We start from the raw sequence: 21,185 nt of genomic DNA, 5'->3' as shown, positions 1-21,185 counted from the left end.
GTCCGTCGTTCTGTTCTCTGATGCCCCTGAGAGAATAATGTGCAAACTCTTCAAGCAATTGCTATAACATCACAGCTACAGCGGACGAATGGAACTGCCTGCAATCTATAGAGTAATGTTCCGTTGGCATCTTCTCGCATCCACCAGTGAAATGAGGTATTTTTACTTGCTGATGAAGTCCAAGAAGTCGAGGGAACTCGGCTGACTTTATCCCCCCCTGAACCGACACAGCCAACCCTCCTTCCTGCCGGTCCACTCCTGGCCACATGCCGCGATTCTGATTGTCTTCTGATGGACATTATTCTTTTTATGATGGTAATAATAACCTCGATGCTGTCCTAATGACAGTGATCGTAACGCTGGGAACTTACTCTCCCGATAGCGAGTGTTGATGGCCGTGCGGAAACCTCAGCGGGGAGTGAGTGAGCTCACTTCAGAGGTGTGATTTACCTCACAGTGGAGTGCAGGGCATCGCGGCGCACCCGGGTGGCCGTCATTTTCTCGGAGAACTTCTTCTCCTTTTTTTGATCCCGTAGTTCAATATTAGTTCAGGTACTCGAGGAGTTGAGAGAAAACATCTTCGCTCTGTTTTCTTTCTTTTTTTTTTTAACTGGCGCTCGTCCTCCACATCTCTACAGACCCGTTCTGTAACATCACCATTATGGCGATCTTGGCCAATGCGCATCTCAGTGCCAGTTTTGATTAGACCAAGAAGGAGACTTGCACAGCGCTCATCTTGACATTAATATTGATCAGTTCGCCAGTAAACGCCACTACTCTGCTCAGCCGCAAATTGAACCCTAACACTCATCCACTCCCCTCCTCTCTTCCTTGGAATCCTTCCTGCACTGGCCCCATCATTTTCATGCAAAAGATTGCCTTTTTCTGCCTCGAGGAGAGCACAATGAATAGATTGATTAGGTAATATCGTAATGGGGATAGGGTAATGAGCCTGTCAATCATACAGTGGCCGGTGTCTGACAGAGAAAATACGCCCAGGCAGCAGAATTATTTTAATAGCGGATAGGCATGGAGGGCAAAAAAAAAAAGAAAAACATTAAAATGAATTAGTGTGAGTCAAAAAAGAGCAGAAACAGAAACTGTTTGGGCAAAAGATAATTTTTTTTCAAAATTTTTTTTATGCAACAAGCAAAACGAACCAGAATGGGAAGTGAGCCAAAGGAAGCATTTTAAGGGTTTATTAAGTTAATCCATCAGAAAAAGTTAATCCATTAGAAAATAAATATTTATTTTTTTGACACTTCACAATGAGGATTTGTATTTATCTGAAGTCTAAAAAAAAGAAATTACTGAATATCTAATGTTAATGCCTACCTAAATACCCAAACCACACATCAAAGCATGAAGCTGTTGAATTTGTTAGCACTGAAATTAAGAGCTCTTTAATCCTCTCATGGAAACAAAGGCTTCCCACTGACAGGAGCGAACAGTGACATCCCTATTTACCGGCAATAAACTGACAAGTAAGAAAGAAAGAAAGTCATAATCAGTAGATTTGCATTTCATGTCACCCTCTGTCTCTTTTTCTCTTTCTGTCTGGGATGTGAAGCAACTCGGTGGTGAAGGGTCGCGTCTCACAAGTGCTTCATCTCGTCAGTGGATTTCTTCACACTGGAAAAAAAAAAAGATTTACTGGAAAAAGGGCCCAAACGTTTGTGCTCATGATACGTAAAACTAGAACTATTGCATGACGGTCGTGTGTTCCCGCGGACCGGACAAGTGAGCTGTGGTGTTGAACAATGGCCAGAACATTTATGGTGTTAACAGTGCATTCAACCTCTGACCTTTTTTGACAACAGATATCATAATGTCGTCGTTTTTTGTTTTTTTTTGTCGTTTCATCTTTGAGTCCGAGTTAGCATCTGCACTAAACTTGAAGAAGTTCCCTTCTTGCGTTCTTGAGATGTCATGTTCAAAAGAAGAAGTGGTTAGAATTGAAAAAGGAAAGCGCGCACATGAGTGGTATTAATGCCTTCCACGGGGACCGGTCCATTCCAGAGCGAACAAGTGCGTTATAAACCCTAAAAGGAAAGCAACCCCTCTCCGTGCCATCCCATTTGTTTTGCGGCTCCGGCATGAAGAGCAAATTCGCTTGTATCTGAAGCTGAGGCAATTTGTTTTATTTGACTTCTTGCCCCCATAAACTGTCAACTGTGGTTCCTCCAACCTAGGAGAAGGTTCGCCACAGAGAACAAATGGCCGCCGTAATGACCCTCTCCAGCGGAGTTCAGTTTTGGGGTGTGATCTATGTGTTTATCCGAGAGCGTCTTCTCTGTTTATCTGCGACTGGGCGGATAAGCAGCGGGTTTCTCCCCCCCTGTGCCTCGGTGCTCGTCCTTATCTTTGCGTGGATCCCTTCATTTCGCTACGGGAGTATGTTTAAAAAAATGGGAGGAAAGTATTTAAATGGCTTCAGAAAAAGCTGTTAAATGTATTTTTTTTTTTGCCGCAGACCTTTAACGCACCTTGCACACCACTATTACCAGCAATGTGTGTGTTTTTTCGTGTCCGAGCATGCTGCAGGGGAGACAGAGAGAGAAAGAGAAGCATTTGTGTTCATGCGTTTCGAAACTATGAAGGAGTGAGTTTCAGCCAACTATTGATTTTGGAAAATAAAGCCTCTCGCTGAGATGATGAGGAGGCGTGTCCTGTGAAGTGGCTATTATGTGAAATCAGTTGCCGTTGGCTGATTCCGTGGATTCTATATTCATTGCTTCCAGTTCTCCAAAACAGCTTAGGCTTGCATTCTCCTTTAGGATGCGCCAAATTGCATTAAAATCCCCCAGTTTTAAAGAACACGACCGGTGCCTAAACATGATTTGCAGGTGCAGCCGCCGTGATTGCTCCGGCTCGAGGCCGAATTGTATTAATTGGTTTTTTTTAAACTTGTTTATCCTGGCCATTTGCGAGATATGAGGGGAGATTTGTTTGGAAATCCACCAAATTCCATTTTCTCGAGTACTTTAAAAGAAAGCGCGTGGCGGTTGCCACAATGCTAATGCCGAGCAGGTGCAGGAGATTTTCACTTTTTAAGCACGTTGATTAAAGGGTGGGAGGACGTGTTGTGTTCTTTCTCGGAGTATGACCCCGTGATACGAGCGAGGGTTTCAAACACGTGCATGCAGTTGATTGAATAGCGACACGATATCTGCTGTTTGTACAGGAAATGACTTCTCTCAGCAACAGTGCAATGTAATGTTTGGCTTTTGTGGAATCACTTACAGTACTCGCCTTATGAAAACTGTGTCCTTGCATTCGTAAAATGAAAAAAAAAAACAGAACAGCCCCACCTGTGTCAAAATCTGTCAGGTGAAAGTGCTTTGCTCATAGGTTTTCTACACATTCATAAATGCACAAGGGCCGACACACACTTCCTCGAATGCTCACAAAGAAGCATATTAACATTTAATAAGCAAGCAACATTAAATTACTGTACAAAAAAACACATGGCCAAAACACGGTGAGGGTCCCCCACAGGGTGCCCTTCTTATTGTTTCGCCCATGCCCCTCAAACATCCCGAGTCCGCCACTTCCACACAGATATTTCTGAGAATGACTCAACCTGCTCTTAAAAGGCTGAAGTCCATTTTGTGTCAGGCTGTGTTGCTGTAGTGGAGGAAAGGCTGCTCAGTACAGCCTTTCAGAGAAATTCTGAACAAAATATGCAAGACAGGCAATGATCGGTAAACGTAACTGAGTAAATAAACCGCATCTAAAGGTGCAGTCTGATTTAGGGGCAGAAATGGAACACATGACTGAGAATTATGTTTTCATTAGTGTATAATCACACAAGAATGAGCCCTTTACATCTACAGGCTGATTCCTCTTCAAGGAGTCCGGCATGTTGCACCACCATGTTTCTACAGTAGCCTGGAGCGGACAAACTGTCAAACATCGCCTCATTCCAGGGGTGATAAGGGTGGTTACAAGCCGCAACCAAACCATTAGATGCCACTTAATCCTACACACTGGACACACTTCAACTAATTATTTTTCTCAAGTCACTTCCTGAACAGTGACATTTGCCAACCCGCGGACGAGGATACAAACAGGCTGTGTCCTGGCTGCTGACATTTGACATGAAGTTCCCCTCTAATTCCTGAGCAGCTACATAATAATTACTGCAGTTATACAACCTGTCCCCGGGCTTGGAGGCTTGACCTTTCTGCAAATAACATGTTCATCTCCGCCTAATGTGAAAACGGGGATGTCATTTCCTATCGTGCACTCCGAACTCAACGCAGATGTCTCGCACATACTGCATGTACAATTAGCTCGTAAGTGCATCTCTGACTTTTTATATGTGACTCGCATGTAACCTATTCACCAGTGAGTGTATATTTCTCTATATCTCTCTGCAAGGGATTATCTCTCTCTCTCTCTCTCTCTCTCTCTCTCTCTCTCCATATATATATATATATATATATATATATATATATATATATATATATATATATATATATATATATATATATATATGTATAAAATATATTGGAGTAATGATCACCCAGCCTTCTCTAGGGTAGTTCTGCACATGGAACTTAGAAAGAAAAGCATTTTGGAGGCTGGAGGGGGCTTCACACATAAATTCCCAAGCACAAACTCCCTCACACACACACACACACACACACACACACACACACACAGCCATCACAGAGTTGTCGAGAGTGAGAAGAAACACACAGTCAGGTTTGGTCCTTTCTGACCACAATCTGGCCTAATGGGAATCTTATGGCTGAGTGCACCACACAGCACACAGAGTCAGGATGTATGGCCACCTAGTGAAAGCATTCCAGCAGGAAAAATGAACTACGCTGAGGAAAAAAATAAAAAAATAGTAGGGCCATATTACAGGGGGATGAAGGGAGGACAGAGATGGGGGGGAGGTGGAAAAGAAACAACGGGGTTGGTGATAAAGAGGTTACAATGTGTTTCCTTTCTTTTTATGAGGTCTTATTTTCCTTTTTGCTCATTTTTTTTTTTTTTAGGTATTCAGTAGTTGCATAATTGGCCTTACCAGACCGACTTCTGCACACATCTCTGGCCTCAGTCAGAACCGACATGGGGCCGCGTGTGTGCGGGGTGTCTGCCTCGTGTTCTTACTCTGTACATATTTGCTCCTTGCTTTGAGGTTTGAGATTGGCTGTTGTCACAACATACTGCTTCTCCGGGCTCACGCGGCGACGAAGAGCGGAAAAAAAAAAAGCAAAATAAACATGTAACTGCCTCTGAAGTCCTCTTGAAATGTTTATTCCTCTGAATATATTAAGGGATTAGAGATTGTATGTAACATGATTACGAACAAAGCAGCTGAAGTGCGATCAGAGCGAGGGAGAGAGTAAACACAGACGCCGCGCTCGCAGACGCAATTCACGGGAGACAGGAAAAGGTGAGGGATAAACAGAAATTATTAGACGGATTAAGAGATTACTCCGGCACAAGGTTTTTTTTTGGTTTTTTTTTCATTAATTGAACAAACATAAGCAACATACCTTGGTAGGGAGGAAAATATAGAGTCTGGAAAAAAACACTTTTTAAGTTTTTACCTGTGATTCTTCTTTTTTGTTGTTGTTTTGACAGCTCTTACTCAAGTGTGAAAACTAACAAACCATAATTGAGTTCTTGACTTCTTGTTATCAGTATTTACTCTGCCCAATGTGAATTCATTGTTTGTGTTTGTGTGCTTTGCCGGTGTGTGACAAAGATGCTTGAAGGAGATAAGGTGCAGATGCTGAAACAATCAGGTGACAACAGCCAAACACCACTGAGAGGTGTGAGAGTGAATACTGAAACGTGCAAAAGAAATGCGGTGTTATTCATTTACCACCGGGTGTTAATTAGATGTTCATCCATTTGACTCTATTTAGCCGTATTGAGCTATTGGAAACAAGTTAAAATACACTAAAAATAGACGTGGCCAACCGCTTCTGATCCCTTATTTCCACTCAGTCGGTTATCCTTTCAATTTAACCTCTTGATCTTATTTTACTCACTCGATTTCCCCCGTTTATTGCTTGCTTGCTTTTGTATTAATTAAATAAAATGCATTGCCCTGTCGTTATAGTGAGATTTATCCATATTTTATGCCAGAGGGCTCGAGTTCATGCATTCAATTTTAAAGTGTTATAATTTGACTCTGTGGGGAGGGCGATATTACAGATGAAGTCAGTTATGGTTGGTCGTGTGCCAGGTCCACAAGATACGGCGTCAAGTATTTTTTTTTTCACTTAAATAATCGCGCACAGCAGCAGGGTATGCTGGAAAGGATACGTTTCATCAAAATCAGGTTCCTCGCTTTACAATCTTCAACTATTTACCGTGCGTGGGCATTTTATCCACCTGAAAGTGAAAAGCTGAACTGTGCTTGTCTGCTGACATGGAGGTCCCTGACTGAGGCTTTTATTTAGTTTTCTCAAAAGCCGGCCTCCAAATCATCTTTTTTTACTTCAACTTCCTCAGTCACCGTTGAGATTTGATGTCAATTACTGGAAAAAAAAACATCCCTGAAGCCCTCGCCTTCCCTCTAGTTTTCCCCCTTTGGCGCTTCCATATACGCTGGGGCTGCTCCAAACACGCCGGTGAATATATCACGCGCAGGTGACAAAATCTGGGGAGTGCTGATTTCGCTTAAGGGATGAGGGATGACAAATTGAGAAAATGGAGTAAATTGGATGACATAGTTTGAAACGCTGAATTTGTTTATTTTTACGTTTTCACACAAGGAGTAAATATAGTTACTGAATACTTGCAGAGAATATTGCCCGTCCGTGTTGTTGCGGAGTCTTATTCTTGTATAACAGCTTCACACACCAGAACAGGTTGCTTTGGCCACCGGTGCCGATGGCACACACACCGATTTACAGGCAGATGTTATCACGACTCCATGCCAAGTGAACCTAGGGCCAGTGTGCATCAGTGTACGAGTCCACAGATCTAAGATGCTCAAAATGTGATGCAAATCCCTCTTCCCCCGGACTGGCCTCCTGATCCGCGGTGCATCAAGCTTCCTTTCATAGAAAGAGCATAGAAACCTGTCATGCTTGTTCTGCAAGATGCTCAACTTGTTGACATCATGGCAGCCAATCCGCCTCGCTCGCATTTGCATCGGCTTGAAGCATCTCTGAAAGGCACCAGTGGTCTCCGGTTGTCCTGAGAGGGTCCTAAGTATAGTCGGTCTGAAGTTAAGGGCAGAGGCAGAGCAGTGTGTTGACAGACACCAGCGCTCTTCTTACCATCCCGGGTCCATGTGCACTGACAGCTGTCGACTACCTTGGCCATCACCTGTCTTCTCGCGGAAACGCACACATGCCACTACATGTATGCATGAACGCACACATTGACACGCATAATATTTCCTTTGCATGCATGCATGCACACACACAGGCATACATGTGCAAGTAGAACCACACACACACACACAGAGGAGCCACAGAGGAGCGAGCTTTTGGATCTGGCTCTTAGTCCGGTCTACGCCTCCAGATCGTACTGCACTGCCCTTTCCCTTTTTTTTTTGTTTCATTCATATACTACCTCGCTTTCTCTTTCTCTCTTTCTCTCTCTCTCTCTCCCTCTCCCTCCAAGCCAAAGCTGGGGATACAGAGCGCCAGCCACCCGTGAGATGAGCGATTTAGTAATTGTGCAGCTGGCAGCCCAGGCATGGGGGCCTGTGCAGCAGTAGTGGACACTGTGGCATGTATGGGCACAAAGACTAGTCGAATGGGGAGAGAGAAGAGTGAAAGACAGAAAGGCAAAGACAGACAGGCAGAGACCGGGGAGAGGAATGGAACAGTTTTAAAAAAAATAAATAAATAAATGAAAAATTAGCTTTAGTAAAATTAATGGATGTAAAGCGGGCAAAAAGAGAGTGGATGCAGGCTCGTCTTGGTACGTGGGTGGAAGCTTTTAAGTTTTTGAAGAGTAGCAGCAGTATTGGCATGGGAGCGAGGGAACAAGGGAGGAGGAGAGGGAGGGGGCTGGAGAGATTTGAAGAGAAAGGAGGGGGAGGGAGGGGGACGGGGGTGGAAAAGCAGCAATTAGTGTAATTAGGAGGCCAGCTTTAGCAAGGCACTGACAATATGTCACCTCTCATTATAACCCATAAGCAAACACAGCAGCCTAATGCAAGGCAGCACCCATTCTCCAGACAGTTCCCTGTGTCAATGCAGATTTTGTTCTCCCCAGTCATGCTCGGCTGCATATCATTGACTTGCCAATACAACACAAGGGTTTGTGGATTCAGAATATAGAGTCTGGTCGAGGAAGGAGAGAGACCCAAACAACAGCGAGGTCCAACTAGCATGCTGCCGGGGTACACGGGATGTTTTTGGCAGCCGGACAGAAGGGAAGCCTGGATCCTTGTTAGACTACAGTGGGAGTGATTAATGCAGATGGATGAAATGCGTTAGGCGTTGGTGCTGAGCTGGTTTGAACGCGGGGTTGTGTGTTGCGGTTAGTTGGAATTGATGTCTGGACAAGTATGGCACGAGAACCGCAGCGTGCTTTGAAGCTTTGAAATTTTTTGCATCAACATTTCACTGGACCATCATAGAGACTTTGAACGTAGTATTGCTTCACTCTGTGCTTTTCCAGTGCGACGCTGACATTATGTACAGTATGCAAAAAAACCCCCCAAAAAACAGATAACGTTGTAGTTGCGTTTACAACAGGCTGTGTACAGAATGAAGACAGCTTTGTCATTATGGGATGATTCTCTGAGTAGCGTTCTGATCATTTCTGAATACTTACATCTTTGAGCCGGTGCACTTGTTTTCATGGCAACCATATTTTACTCTAAAGCATTTTTTCCTATTTTGTCTATTTTGTCTGACCAGCAGCAAACAGGCCATTAAAACTTTACCATCGCTATAGAAACACTTTAAAGACACAGGCATGTTTTTTTGTTGTGCCTCTGGTTCCTGCCTTTTTTTTTTTTTTCACCCCTCTGTGACACGGCACAGGGGGCGCTGAGCCAAGTGACTGTGACAAATTGGGATTGGAAATGACAAAATAGGCTATTTAATAAGCATGGCGGAGGGGATTGGACTCTGGTGTCGGGTTCACTCGAATAAGCAGACTGTCTGAACTCCTCCTGGGCCCGGCTTTGATGGCAGCTTTCATCCATCTGATGGCGAGATTCTGGCAATGGAAGATGGAGCCGGAGTCTGTCTCGCTATCTACAGTGTGTGTGTGTGTGTGTGTGTGTGTGTGTGTTAAGCTGTGCATGCTTGCGACTGTGCACAGGGCCGGCTTTTGAGTTAATGCAAAATCAGTGCACACATCAATCCGAGGCAGAGATATACTGTGGTGAGCGAGGAGGCCTGGGGGGGGGGAGGAGTAAATATGGCCATGTGTTAACCTCAGGCTATTAACTTCTAAATATAAACTCCTTCCCTCAGATACTGATCACTTGTGCCATTTTTTTTTTGGCACCTGGAATGAGAAGTTGTTATTAGAGAGAGATAGAGATCATATTCCCTTATAACACCAGGCCGAACCCAGCTTACACGTTGTATGTTGTGTGTGAGGCTGCAGAGAAAAATGTGTGAAAAGGATGTGCCGAAACACGGAGGGAAGTCGATGAAAATGTGCAAACGTACACCGCTGACCCTAGACCTGTGTTTAGTAAACTGAGCGTGATAAAGGAGTGAAAGGAGAGACAGACAGATTGAAAACAGTTAGAAAAAGAGGACGAACAGATAACCCACCGAAGGGAGCGATGCTGGGACTGTTAAGCAGACAATGGGCGCAAAAAAAGGCAATAAAAGAACAAATGAAAGTGACGGTGGAGCGCAGAGGAGACATGAGTGAGAAAGATGATGTGGATGGGGAAACTTGCATAAAAGTGCAACGGAAGTGTGACAGAGGAAAGAGACTGAAGAGACGGAAAAGACAACAAAAGAACGTGAGAGAGAGAGAGAGAGAGAGAGAGAGAGAGAGAGAGAGAGAGAAAGCAGAAGGCTGAAAAGCAATAGGTTTTAGAACTTGTTGACAGTGAGTTAGACACGGAGACAGAGAGAGAAAAAGACCGAGAAGGCAAAAGGGGCACATAGAATATAGAATGAGATAGTGGAGGAAGGTGAGCGATAAAGAGTGACGAGGACGACGAATGGTGGGATTGGTGACGGAGCGTGCCTTTGCGCACGTGGTGCTAAAACGCTACTCAAGGTCCCGTATGCATATGTGTGGAAAACACGTTTTCTGCGTTTGCGTGCATGTCCATGTCTCTGAGTGACTCTGTGTCTGTGTTTTCTGATTACCAGCGTCCCAGGGACGGCAAAAAATTCAGTCAAGGAGGAGCAGACGGCATTTCTGACCGTATGCAACACCTGCTAATGTCTGCGAAAAAGTGAATTCTGAATTAAGGTATGACATTTTCTGCTAATGCGTATATTCAATCCTATGAGGAATTTAATATTTCCCCTGCCTCAAAATATTGCATGGTTGAAAGTTCGAGGGTATAACTCACAAATAATTCTGCGACCGAGCCAGCTCAGCTCTCACTGTCCGTCATTTGAGAACCCCGTACATTCTTCTGACGGGCAGCGATGTCCACAGAGTCTATGTTTTTGTTTCTGTACTTGTGACAGAGTTCGAAAGGGTTTGCTGGCTGATGAGAGTAGCAACAACATCCTTTTACACACAGCTTTACAGCCTTGAGCCGGTGAACCACTCTACTACAATATGTTAACTGTGTTTTCCTAAGCGGTGAATAGATAGAATAGTTTGGACACATTCATCTGAAGATGAATGAAGTGAAGTGAAGTGAATGTGTCCAAACTGAAGCTCTCACTTGTGTGAACATCTCTGATAAGCGCATGTTGTCACGCCCTTTGGACTCCATTCTGAAGCTCAGTCTGTTGCTATTTTACAGCCTACTTTTTATGACATCTATGGTTATGGAAATCAGTCATGAAGAAGACTCAAAGATAGATGTGCAAGTTTTCTCGGTGTCTAAGGAGATTTGTATGATTATAATGTAGTTTCCCATTATAGGACAAAGAGTAGCCCTAGAGTCTGCAGCGGCGGCTTTGAGCTAAATGCTAATGTCGGCGTAAAAACTTGCTTCGAATGTCAACATAAATGTACATCCTAATAACATGTTCACATTTGCGTTAGCTTTGAAGGAATTCTGTCATTGGACAAGAGCATTTTTCACCTAATGCTGGTGTTCGATTAAAATCTGTTGGATCACCAAAGTTATTACAGTTTCTCCTGAGGGTAAAAATTGAGCGTACCAAAATTTATGTTAATCCATCCAACATCGATGGAGATATTTACAACAAAACAATAAATGTTAGCCTAATTAGGAGCTATCCTCATGGGCACTTAAATTGACCCCAATCTGTGCCAAATCTAATGGCTAGATACTTCAGTCTAGTCTGCTGTTGCACTTTATAGACAAGCTGTCCAACACACTGAGTGAGGTATCTTTGTGTGAGGTGTGTCCACCAATACCTCAGCAAGATGGGGGAAGGAAAGACAAATCTGGAATTTTAGGACACTGGGACTGCTTTGTTATTCATTTGTCCTGCCAGTACATTAAAAGGACCTGATGAGCTATTGTCATCCACCTGCCTTGCCAGCTTTTGTCACAGCCATGGAGTCTATGTTTTGCAATAATTGTCAGTGCCTTAGAAAGTGAGCCAGTTTGATCTGCTTTACTTTGATCTCCGACAAATGGTACAAATACTCGCAGAGACTGATTCATCCTTTTCAAGCCATGTTAAAAGGTGTTTCTGTGCAAAAAAAGAGAGGCAGCCTTGTGTTTTGCACTCGGTAATTCGCAGTACTCATATGCACTCCACACAACTCACTGAAGTGGCACCTAATCTGATTGGTCAAAGAGGGCGCGATAGAGAGGAGAGTGGGCTAATGGCAGAGCAGACAGGCAAAGATAACGAGCTTATCACAGCGTGCAGAAAAAATAAAAATGAGCAAAAACTTGTTTTGGAGTCAAACTAAAAAAAAAAAAGTTATGGACCAATCAGCTACCAAGCCAGCCTCATGCTGGCACATGGCATCCCAAATCCTTAACACCAAACACTGCAAAAGCTGCAGGAAATAACTGCAATGGAAGCAATTTTGTTCCATTTCCTTATTTTTCAGTTGTGAAACTAGATATTATTTTGTGTGTATTGTTGGCTGTGACTTCCTTTCTTTATTTATTCATGATTCTGATTTCCTTACACATAAGCTTTTCATAATAGGGCCATATTTTTCCCCACCAAGGAAGGCATTTTCAAATATTCACTGTCCAAGGTCTTTAACAGATGATCAGATTTACATTTTAAACATGCAACAAAATATTTAATTCATTAGCACATAAAAATATCAATGTCCACTCAAACATGTATATTTCTTTGAGATAGTGTTTAAAAATTGCAGCGAGATGCTCCAGTCATAATCCACCTGCCTTCTGCTGCTTTGAAACCAGTTTGGCAAAGAGCACGGTGCTTTGGTTGCCTCGCTACTCTGCCTTTATATAGTGCCTCTACCTTCTTTCTTTCAATTGCACTGAGTGTAAACAATGTGCAACAAGTATAATGACACTTATCCATTAAAGCCAGATCAACCTCATTTAACGAGGATCAACAATTAGCCCATTACAGCTAAATACAATCAACAGTAGGACCATTACAGTGTTAAGCGACTAAAAGCTAAAAGATATGTCAGGTAATGAAACCTGCAATCAACAGGATGCAAACTATGACAGTTTACTTAAATCTGTTTACACTGGATGACATTTGATGGACTCTCATCAACTGCTAATTGAGTTAACAATTCTACTTTCCCAGCCGAACCACAACAACCAAGAGAGAGAGGCATCAAACAATGGTAGACGTTTGTTAGCTAGTATACTTCTGTTGGCGGAAACTTACAATCTCAGTTCTCCTGAAGAATAGAAAAACCTGCGTTGACCGTGTCTCACCACTCATCCAGACTTGTTTAACCTCGTGCTTTTGTTTTATTCTCACTGTCATGCTGTATTACTACAGCAAGTTGTTGCACCACGCTAATCTGATTTTGTTTAGGTCTGCTTCCCCATTAGACCACGTGAGAGGCATCACGTGTTGGCAAGATCATGTGGGTCGATTAAGAAAACAACTGATAAAAAAAAAATAATTCAAAGCCAATTATAATTGCTGAGTAAAAATCACCCACTTAATGATAAAAAGCATTTTATATCATGTTAGACTATGACAATGGCAATACATCATCGTGTGCTGAACGGGGCCTTTGCCGATTCTCACAATAAAAATCCTACCAGAATGCCATGTTTATATACCAAATATAATTTTTCATGTTTTATTATCTGACTGCTTCTTTAGGCAGTTTTGACTACAGCAATGCAAAACCAAAAAGACCACTGGTTTGAGCCACTACAGCCAAATGGTACTTCGTGCGCATACACACACATAGCGTACTTGCATGCCCGTGAATGTTTTTGCATGTGTGAGAGTGTATGTCAGAGAGACAGAGAGGCCTGTCTGCCAGCCATTGGCTCTGTGCCTATCAGTTCGCAGTGATCAGTCTTGCTTGGCTGTCGTCTGTCCACTGCCAGCTGTCAAAGGGCCTGCTCTGGGCATGCCCACTGATGAGAGGCTGCAGCCATGCTCTAGAATCAATCCAGCTCTCTAATAGGTCACGTATGGCTGCACAGTGCTTGCCAATAGCTTTGGATTGGAGAACGAGTCGAGTAGGGAATGGAAAGGAAAGATGTCGAGGGAAGAGAGAGATACACAGGGAAAGGCAAGATATGTCAGCCATATTTTTTATCATCAACAACAAGTTTTGCTGGCCACTGCTGAAAAAGAAAGGGCAGTAATTGACTTACCACTAATTTGCCTCTGCTAGTGAAGACTTCTGACTCCGCTGCAATGATGGCCAAGTTTGAGCGAAACCAGAACACACTAACATAAATCTCTCTGTCTCTGTCTCCCCCTCCAACTCATTAGAGTTTCCCTCTTTTAGACCTAATAATGAGTAAATGTGTACACACTTAATGAAATTCCCCTGAGATTCATTTGAGGAGTGTGGATTTTTGGTTTTAGATACCAGGAGCAGTCGGTGCTCAGAAAATGTTTCAGTTTGCAAAGCAACTTCTGGGCCATTGGTGCGCGCAGAAAAATACTTGATACAAATGCTCTCTAATTAAACATATTCGAACTGTCTGCCGCACTGTTAAGTCATCTACTGTAAGGGAACAGAGAAAGTGTAGATATGCAAAAACGAATTAATTCTATCCTCTCAATGCTTTTTTTTTCGCCTTTGAGGCACAGAGGAATAAACTGTATGTTTTTATTTCTTTGAAGTTATCACTCCACATCTCAAACATATCTAATTGGAAACTTGAAAAGAAATATTTTTGATCAATTTAAGTCAAGCGAGAGTTTTATTTCCTCTTCTTTAAATCTGCCATTCAAAATGCAACAAGGTATTCACTCCTTTTTATCTAACTAAAGGTATATGTGATTCATTTTTCACAGGAACATGGCAACCTTTAATTGGAACTTGTGTTGCAGTTGACTCCTACATGATGTCATAAAGCGTTCCTTCGAAGTTACAATCCCTCGGAACTGTCTGTTCTGATCTGCCGTGTAATACATACAGCGTCCGTATAAAATGTACTGACTCACAAGAGTGATGCAGTAGTTGGATGTGATTCACAGAAAAAAAAAAATAATAACAATGTCTGTGTTACTCGATCGGCAGTGATCTGCAAGCACAAGGCGAATCACCAGGCCAACTGCCTTATATGTTTATTGTCAAAGTGCAGACCTGAAATAGCTTTCTATTAAAAATCCATGAGTGGCTACATTGGCGTGGGTTGGAAAAATTGAATAAGATCAAGCAAGTCCACTTTAACTGCCTTGCAGAGTTCCAGACTCTGCACAACAGTTTCCATCCCTGTTGAAAGTTATCATGTCAGCAATCCATCTCTTGATCCGACTCGATGATTGCAAGAGAGATGATAGAATTAGCACTATGCTAGAGCGTTTCACGCAGAAGATCATCTACCTAGAATCTACATGTATTGTTTTTTGGGGCCAGTGCCAAGTGTGTGTTGCCTGATGATCTTCTAACTCTCTGAGCATACAGGAATGCCCCAGTGCTACCATCAGTAGCCGTTCCGCCACAGAGGAGGGATCACAAAAAGAGACACATGCTATGACCTAGTGCCTCCCTGCACCTGAGCAGATGGTGTAGGAGCAGGACATTGTTCATATCTGGAACAGATTATTAATCCCAGGGTTAGTGATGCAGCAGACAGATCAGCGGTGATGTGACAGCAGGATTGTTTGTAAGTTTTACACACAGTCAGCCAGAACCTTGGCTCACAGTGACTCTGTGACTGGAGACACAGAAATGTTGGAACGTGTTCCTTAACATCACAATAGGGAATGCCTGGCTGCTGCGATACACAATTCTGCCTCACCATCTCCACTGTCAGACAGCATGGATTGGTCATCATGCTCTGCAGGGGCAAGTGGTGAATCTTAGAGAGGGGCACAGGGCACAGTCGAGAAGAGGCCAGTCACATTCTGTCTCACTTATGTCAGAGCAAAGCTCCATCTGAGGAGAATGCTGGAAAATAGGCCTATCACTGCCAACAAGTACATTCACCCCTGCTGTTAGTGGACGCGGGCAGGGACATGTTCAGTGCCGAGGCACACAGTTCATCGCCAGGGTTGGTCTGCCATGCCAGTCAGTCCAGGGCACAAAGGTGAGAGTCTATCTGTGTCGAGGGACAAAGTTACCATTGACTGCTGAATTGTCTTTCTGCTGAGTGCTGTGTTATCATGTCTGTTTTACAGGGGAAGTGTATGGGAAACTGGGTCAGAGAAGCTATTTTCTGTCTGCAAGTTCATCATTGATTGGCTGACTGTGAATGCACAAATTTCGGTTAATGGCTTCTGTGGTCAGGTGTGATCATTAGGTGGTCAAATCCTCAATGACAACAACACTACAAGGCTTTTGCAGCTGATACCAGTACAGTTTTGAGAACACTCCAGCAAATCATCGTAGGGAGTCCAACTTAGCCTGTGTAAACATGTGTATACTGTCATGTCAATGGAAAAACCAATGGTAGTAAAAGTAGGGTCTAATGAAAGATGTTACATGAAAATTGCATCATGGGACTGTATCTACTGTTTCTGGAGCTTGACCTATATGGGTGTAGAAAAAATGATATCTCAGCCTCATTTTTAATTTCTGTTTTTAGCCACACCAGCAGTCTGTTGATGGGTCCATCGCTTTGGTCAAGACTTGAATATGCATATTTAATATATAGCTGTTGAATGGATATCATGAAATTTACTGAACTCATTCGCAGTCCCTAGAGAATTAAGTCTACTGCCTAACCTTAGTGATCTGCTGACTTTTCTTATAACACTACCATGAAGCTGAGCTTTTTTGATTTTTAAAGGTCATATCTATAACATCTATATGCAGACAAATCATTTTGAAAAATAACAGCAAGATTAGTTAGTGTAGCAAACTGGCAACCACATGAGGGGCCAGGCGATTTGAACAAATGATGTGAATGCAATGGAAGGGGGGAGATGGAATGCCAGATTTAATGACTTATTTTTTATCAATAACACCCTAAAGTGTACTATTGGACAGACTGCCATGGAACACGTTCATGACTCCCTCAGGTGACTGGTGATTCCTTGAATATTCATCAATCGCCATCACCTTGGCTATATTTCACATCTGTCCAATTATTTGGTTTATGACCATATACTTACTAAAAATAATGACGTCATCATCCTAAGTCATACCTTAGTTTTGTGCTTATCAGAAATCCCCCAGCTTGTTCAATACTGGAGCACCATTCAAGATCAGTATCAGTTACCCTTCAAGAGCTGCACCAAACTGTATATGCATACAGCTCTCACATATACTGTGAAACCACATGACTGAATGCACATCTTCAATAATGTCACCAATGTATATGTGCAAATCCCCATATAGTTCCTCTTTTAACAACACCAAGTGTACCAAGCAAACATTGAGACTGAGCTGTTGAAGTTGCTCTTTAGCTGTTTGCTCTGGAGATTGGACACCCCTGAAGCAGCTGGTTTCCAATACCATGGACATTGCCTTTACCAACAGTCTGAGAAGGAATTATTTCCGGAAGCTCGAAAGCACGCTACCGGGCAGGAGGAAAAGTGAGATTAGAAGTCCTCTCCAAGCCGGCAGAAATACAATAGGTTAAACCACCTGCTGGCCTGGGGAGTTTTTTTTTTTTTTCGACAGGTGTTGCAATCTTCCTTTTTTGGGGGTCGTAAGGCCAGAGACATACTAAATGTTATTGTTTCTCCTTACTTCTGTCATCCGCCCCTTGTTCTGAACGTTCTCAAAGGAACCGTTAGTCACAGCCACACGCAACACAACACAGTCTGTCTTGTTCCCCTCTTTCAGTCTTTCACCCATTTATTTTATTCTCTATTTGTCTCGCGTCTTCGTCATTTACCCCCCCCCCCCCCCCCCCCCCCCAACCCCTCTTTCTGTCTCTGCTCCGTTAGCTCTGTCTTTCTGCGTAACCTCTGTACATATCCCACAACAGCCAAGAAGCGTATCTGGCCCCCCTACTTCCCAATGTTTGTCTGAAGTATTAGGGAGTTGTTGCCTCATTGGATAGAATTAATTGATTAATACTTTTATCCAATTAGTGCTCCCTCATGCAATTAATCAGCTGGCTGATGTTCGGGTCGCTCCATCAATCGGACGAAAGGCAGACAGATGCTTTGGGTCTGGTGCGTAATGAACAATGACTTTGTTCTCTCTGTCTCTCTCTCTCCTTATTTTCCACACACCTGGTTTCCTGTCCTCTTTTCACATTTCAGACATTGCTCTCCAGCTCATAGCACGTTGTTAGCGTTCTTGCTGAACACAAGAATCTCTGGTGGAAAACAAGTCTCCTCCTGATAATCCTGTTAAAAACAACACATTATGGGGTTTGTAGCACAGAACACACAGAGGTAATGCGAGATGAACGGGCTACAGTGTATTTACTATAAAGTTTTTTAAAAGCTGAGAAACCAATTTTGATGCTCAGAAAGACATTTTTTAAAGTATGAAATAGAACTCCCTCCCATATTCAGCCCAATTGACAATAATCATGGTAACAGCAGTTTTCTTTTATGTCTTACAGGTTTGTCCTTTCCCTGCCTTTGAATCGCTGATGGAGTTATCATGATGGCCACAGAAATACCATCGGACCTTTGAAGAATGAACTTTCAAAACCACCGGATTGTTCCTGGGAAAGTCACCGAAGATCAGACAAAATCACCAACAGAAAAGTCAGTCGGCCTTTTCTCAGTTCAAGGACTCTACTTCAGGAAGCAAAACCGGTCATTAAAGGGGATTTTTGTGGACAACGGAAATACTTTCTCTGCGAAAAGGTTCAATAGAGTCGTTTTTGGACAGCTTAGTTTCAAACCACCTGAAAAAACCATTGGAAGTGGCTAGAAGTGAAATTTGGAGCAGCACAAAGGAAAAAATCAAGAATGGATGGAAAGCATCACTCTTCATGGCCATTATAACCCTGCCTCCCCCTATGTTCCCCACCGATCAGTGAGCCATCCCAGTAAAATCTGTTGTTTTTTGTTGCCTTGAGAATTTCAGCTTGAAAGACATTTTTCAAAGTCTGTTTGTGTCCCCACTTTCTTTAAAAACTCAAATCAGAAAATGTAAATGGAGCAGATACCAGACGAATCAGAATGACCGACCACGTTACAGTACAAACATGAACTCTGCAGGAGGTAGGAATCCAATATGCTCCGTGAGCTGCTCTGTATTCTGCAGAAAACTTCATCTTTATTCTCGATCCCATGGATTAACTCTCAAGTTCTCACACAAAGACCTTTTAAGTTTGTCTTAGTGAAGTTTTATATGGTATAAAACTACAACGTGAAAACTCTTCCTGTCAGCATACATTTTGTATATTACATGTAGACCCAAGCTAGATTTCTTTCTTTTTTTTTTTCCTTTTTTCCTCTATTTTTTCGTTTTCTTTTTATTATCAAAATGGCCCCATCCTGGACAGTAGGAGCTGGGACACTGTTGGCAGCCTTGGGTCTTTTTAGCTGCTGTAGTTTTGGTTGGTGTGAGGCCTCAAGGACTAGCAGTTCAATCTCTGGAGGGGATCAAGGAGCCTCGTCACTCGAACGAGTTAAGAGAGGATGGGTGTGGAACCAGTTTTTTGTGGTGGAGGAGTACACAGGCACAGAGCCGCTGTACGTAGGAAAGGTAAGGCATCTTATTCTATCCAACTGTAAAGCAAGGAATCTCTGTTTGTCTGTCTGCTATTCACGCATCTCAAGAACCGTTCATCCGATTGACTTGACAGGGTCGTGGCTGAGGACCCACGAAAGTGCAGTGTCGAATTTGGACACCTGACACGTTTAATATGAATACATTTTGAATTAACAGTGAACATCACTCTGTGTAGCAGCAGGAGTGTGATTTCAGCACTCTGGTTTCATGGCTCTGCTGACTGAAGCTAGGAGCACACGCGATCCCTCACACCTGATCTCATTGGGAGGCAGACATTAACAAAGTAGAGGTTAGTCTGGTGCAAGAACTCACTTTAGTAACACACTGCAGTTAGAAAAAGGGTTAAATGAGTGTGTTTGACACAGGTCAACTCAGGTTTTCTTTTCTCTTGCAACAACTGGAGGTGAGATTTTGAGTTTCTGTCAGTATGCTAGCTAACATTTACCTCAAGGGCCAGAATGTTTACTGTTGCTTGACAGCACCATTGATGCCTCTCTCATTGTATTTTGTGGTCTGGCTTGGAAAGTACCGATGTAATCATCCAGAAATATCATCCGTCAATATCAAACATGTTTGATAATATCGGAGCGGCCCAGATAAGTCTGTGAGCAATTCAGCAGGGCTTAAGACTGGATCTGTAAACCCATCACATAACCACATAATCTGTGCCGAATGGCATGCATTGAACGGGCACTGCACTAGTGATGTAAATAACAACTTTATAAAGTGTTGTTTCCTTGAACAATTGCTCTTGCAGAGAACAAAAATAAAATAATAAAGCAAACCTGCCTCTGGATGATTCAGGCACGACAAAATAGAGACATACTGTCCTTACTGAAGATTAAAAGGGATTTTTGTATGACAAGTTCTGAAGTAATAGTACAAGTAGGGCAGAGTTATGCATGTTTCTGTTGTCAAAATGAATTAATGAATTATTAGTAAGAGGCTCAGTCGCATCCACTCCACACAGCAGCAGATATTAGTCCAGACCAGTTCCTCTAAAGTGAAAATTGTTCTTGTCCTTGAGGAGCAGAGTTCTATGATGTAGTTGTACAGCACCAAAATATAAAAAATGTAACAAAACAAATAGGCTTCGAAGGGCAGAAATCAGTTTCTTATTCTCAACATGTTCTTATACATTGTGACACATACAAGGTCCTTTAGAAGACAATACAATATCTGCATCCAGCCATCATCTGCAACTGCTTATTCTTTTCAGGGTCGTGGCGGGGGGAGCTGACATTTGGCGAGCGGTGGGGTACAACCCGGGATAAGTCGCCCGTACATCACATATACGGACAAACAATTAATCACGTTAAAGGAGAACTTCGGTTGATTTAAACATGCAGCTTCATTGCTCAAGCTACCCTTGACTTGCCAGTACCGAAGACGCGAACAAATTTGGTCCAGCCATTACAGAGCTCCGTGAACGGAGACGTAGCATTGAACGCTAACAGCATGGGGTCAGAACTTTAGACTGTGTTTTAAGCGTCTTAACATGCTCCACATCTCACACCAAAAGTTATGCAACATCAGCAGACACCTTAGCACACAGCACTGTAGCGTGTATGACTCAAACTGAATAAAAAAGTAGTTAAAACAATGTGTTTGTGCAAGGAGCTACTTACCTGTTTGTTGACATCGGCGTCTTCCGGTAGCTAGACTAAACTAGCTGATCCATCGAGCGTGCATTTACTCCCTCACTGGCGGAGACGGAAACGTAATCCAGCATTTTCGTGTTTATGTTCATAATGTACATGTCCATGTTACAGCCTGTCATGAGCCATGAGCCTTACAATAGCCTGTTAAGCCTGTTAAGTGTTCGTTTTCTAAAGTTATAACCACGTGACACCCCAAACAATTACCACAAAAGGTGCTCA

The 21,185-nt window shown here is 42.9% G+C and overlaps 1 protein-coding gene across 1 annotated transcript in view; it reads left to right on the top strand.

Annotated features, from left to right (window-relative positions):
* cdh22 (cadherin 22) overlaps nt 1–21,185 on the top strand; it is a 169,306-nt gene that overhangs the window by 69,499 nt on the left and 78,622 nt on the right. Inside the window, exon 3 of the mRNA XM_030421451.1 lies at nt 18,182–19,278. Within this exon, the coding sequence (XP_030277311.1) occupies nt 19,057–19,278 (222 nt within the window). The 5' untranslated portion in view covers nt 18,182–19,056. The remainder of the gene's footprint in view (nt 1–18,181; nt 19,279–21,185) is intronic.

This window comes from Sparus aurata, chromosome 6 (assembly GCF_900880675.1).
Source record: "Sparus aurata chromosome 6, fSpaAur1.1, whole genome shotgun sequence".
NCBI lineage: Eukaryota > Metazoa > Chordata > Actinopteri > Spariformes > Sparidae > Sparus > Sparus aurata.
The sequence above is the reverse complement of the archived record's forward strand: the minus strand, read 5'-3'. Positions and strand labels throughout refer to the sequence as shown.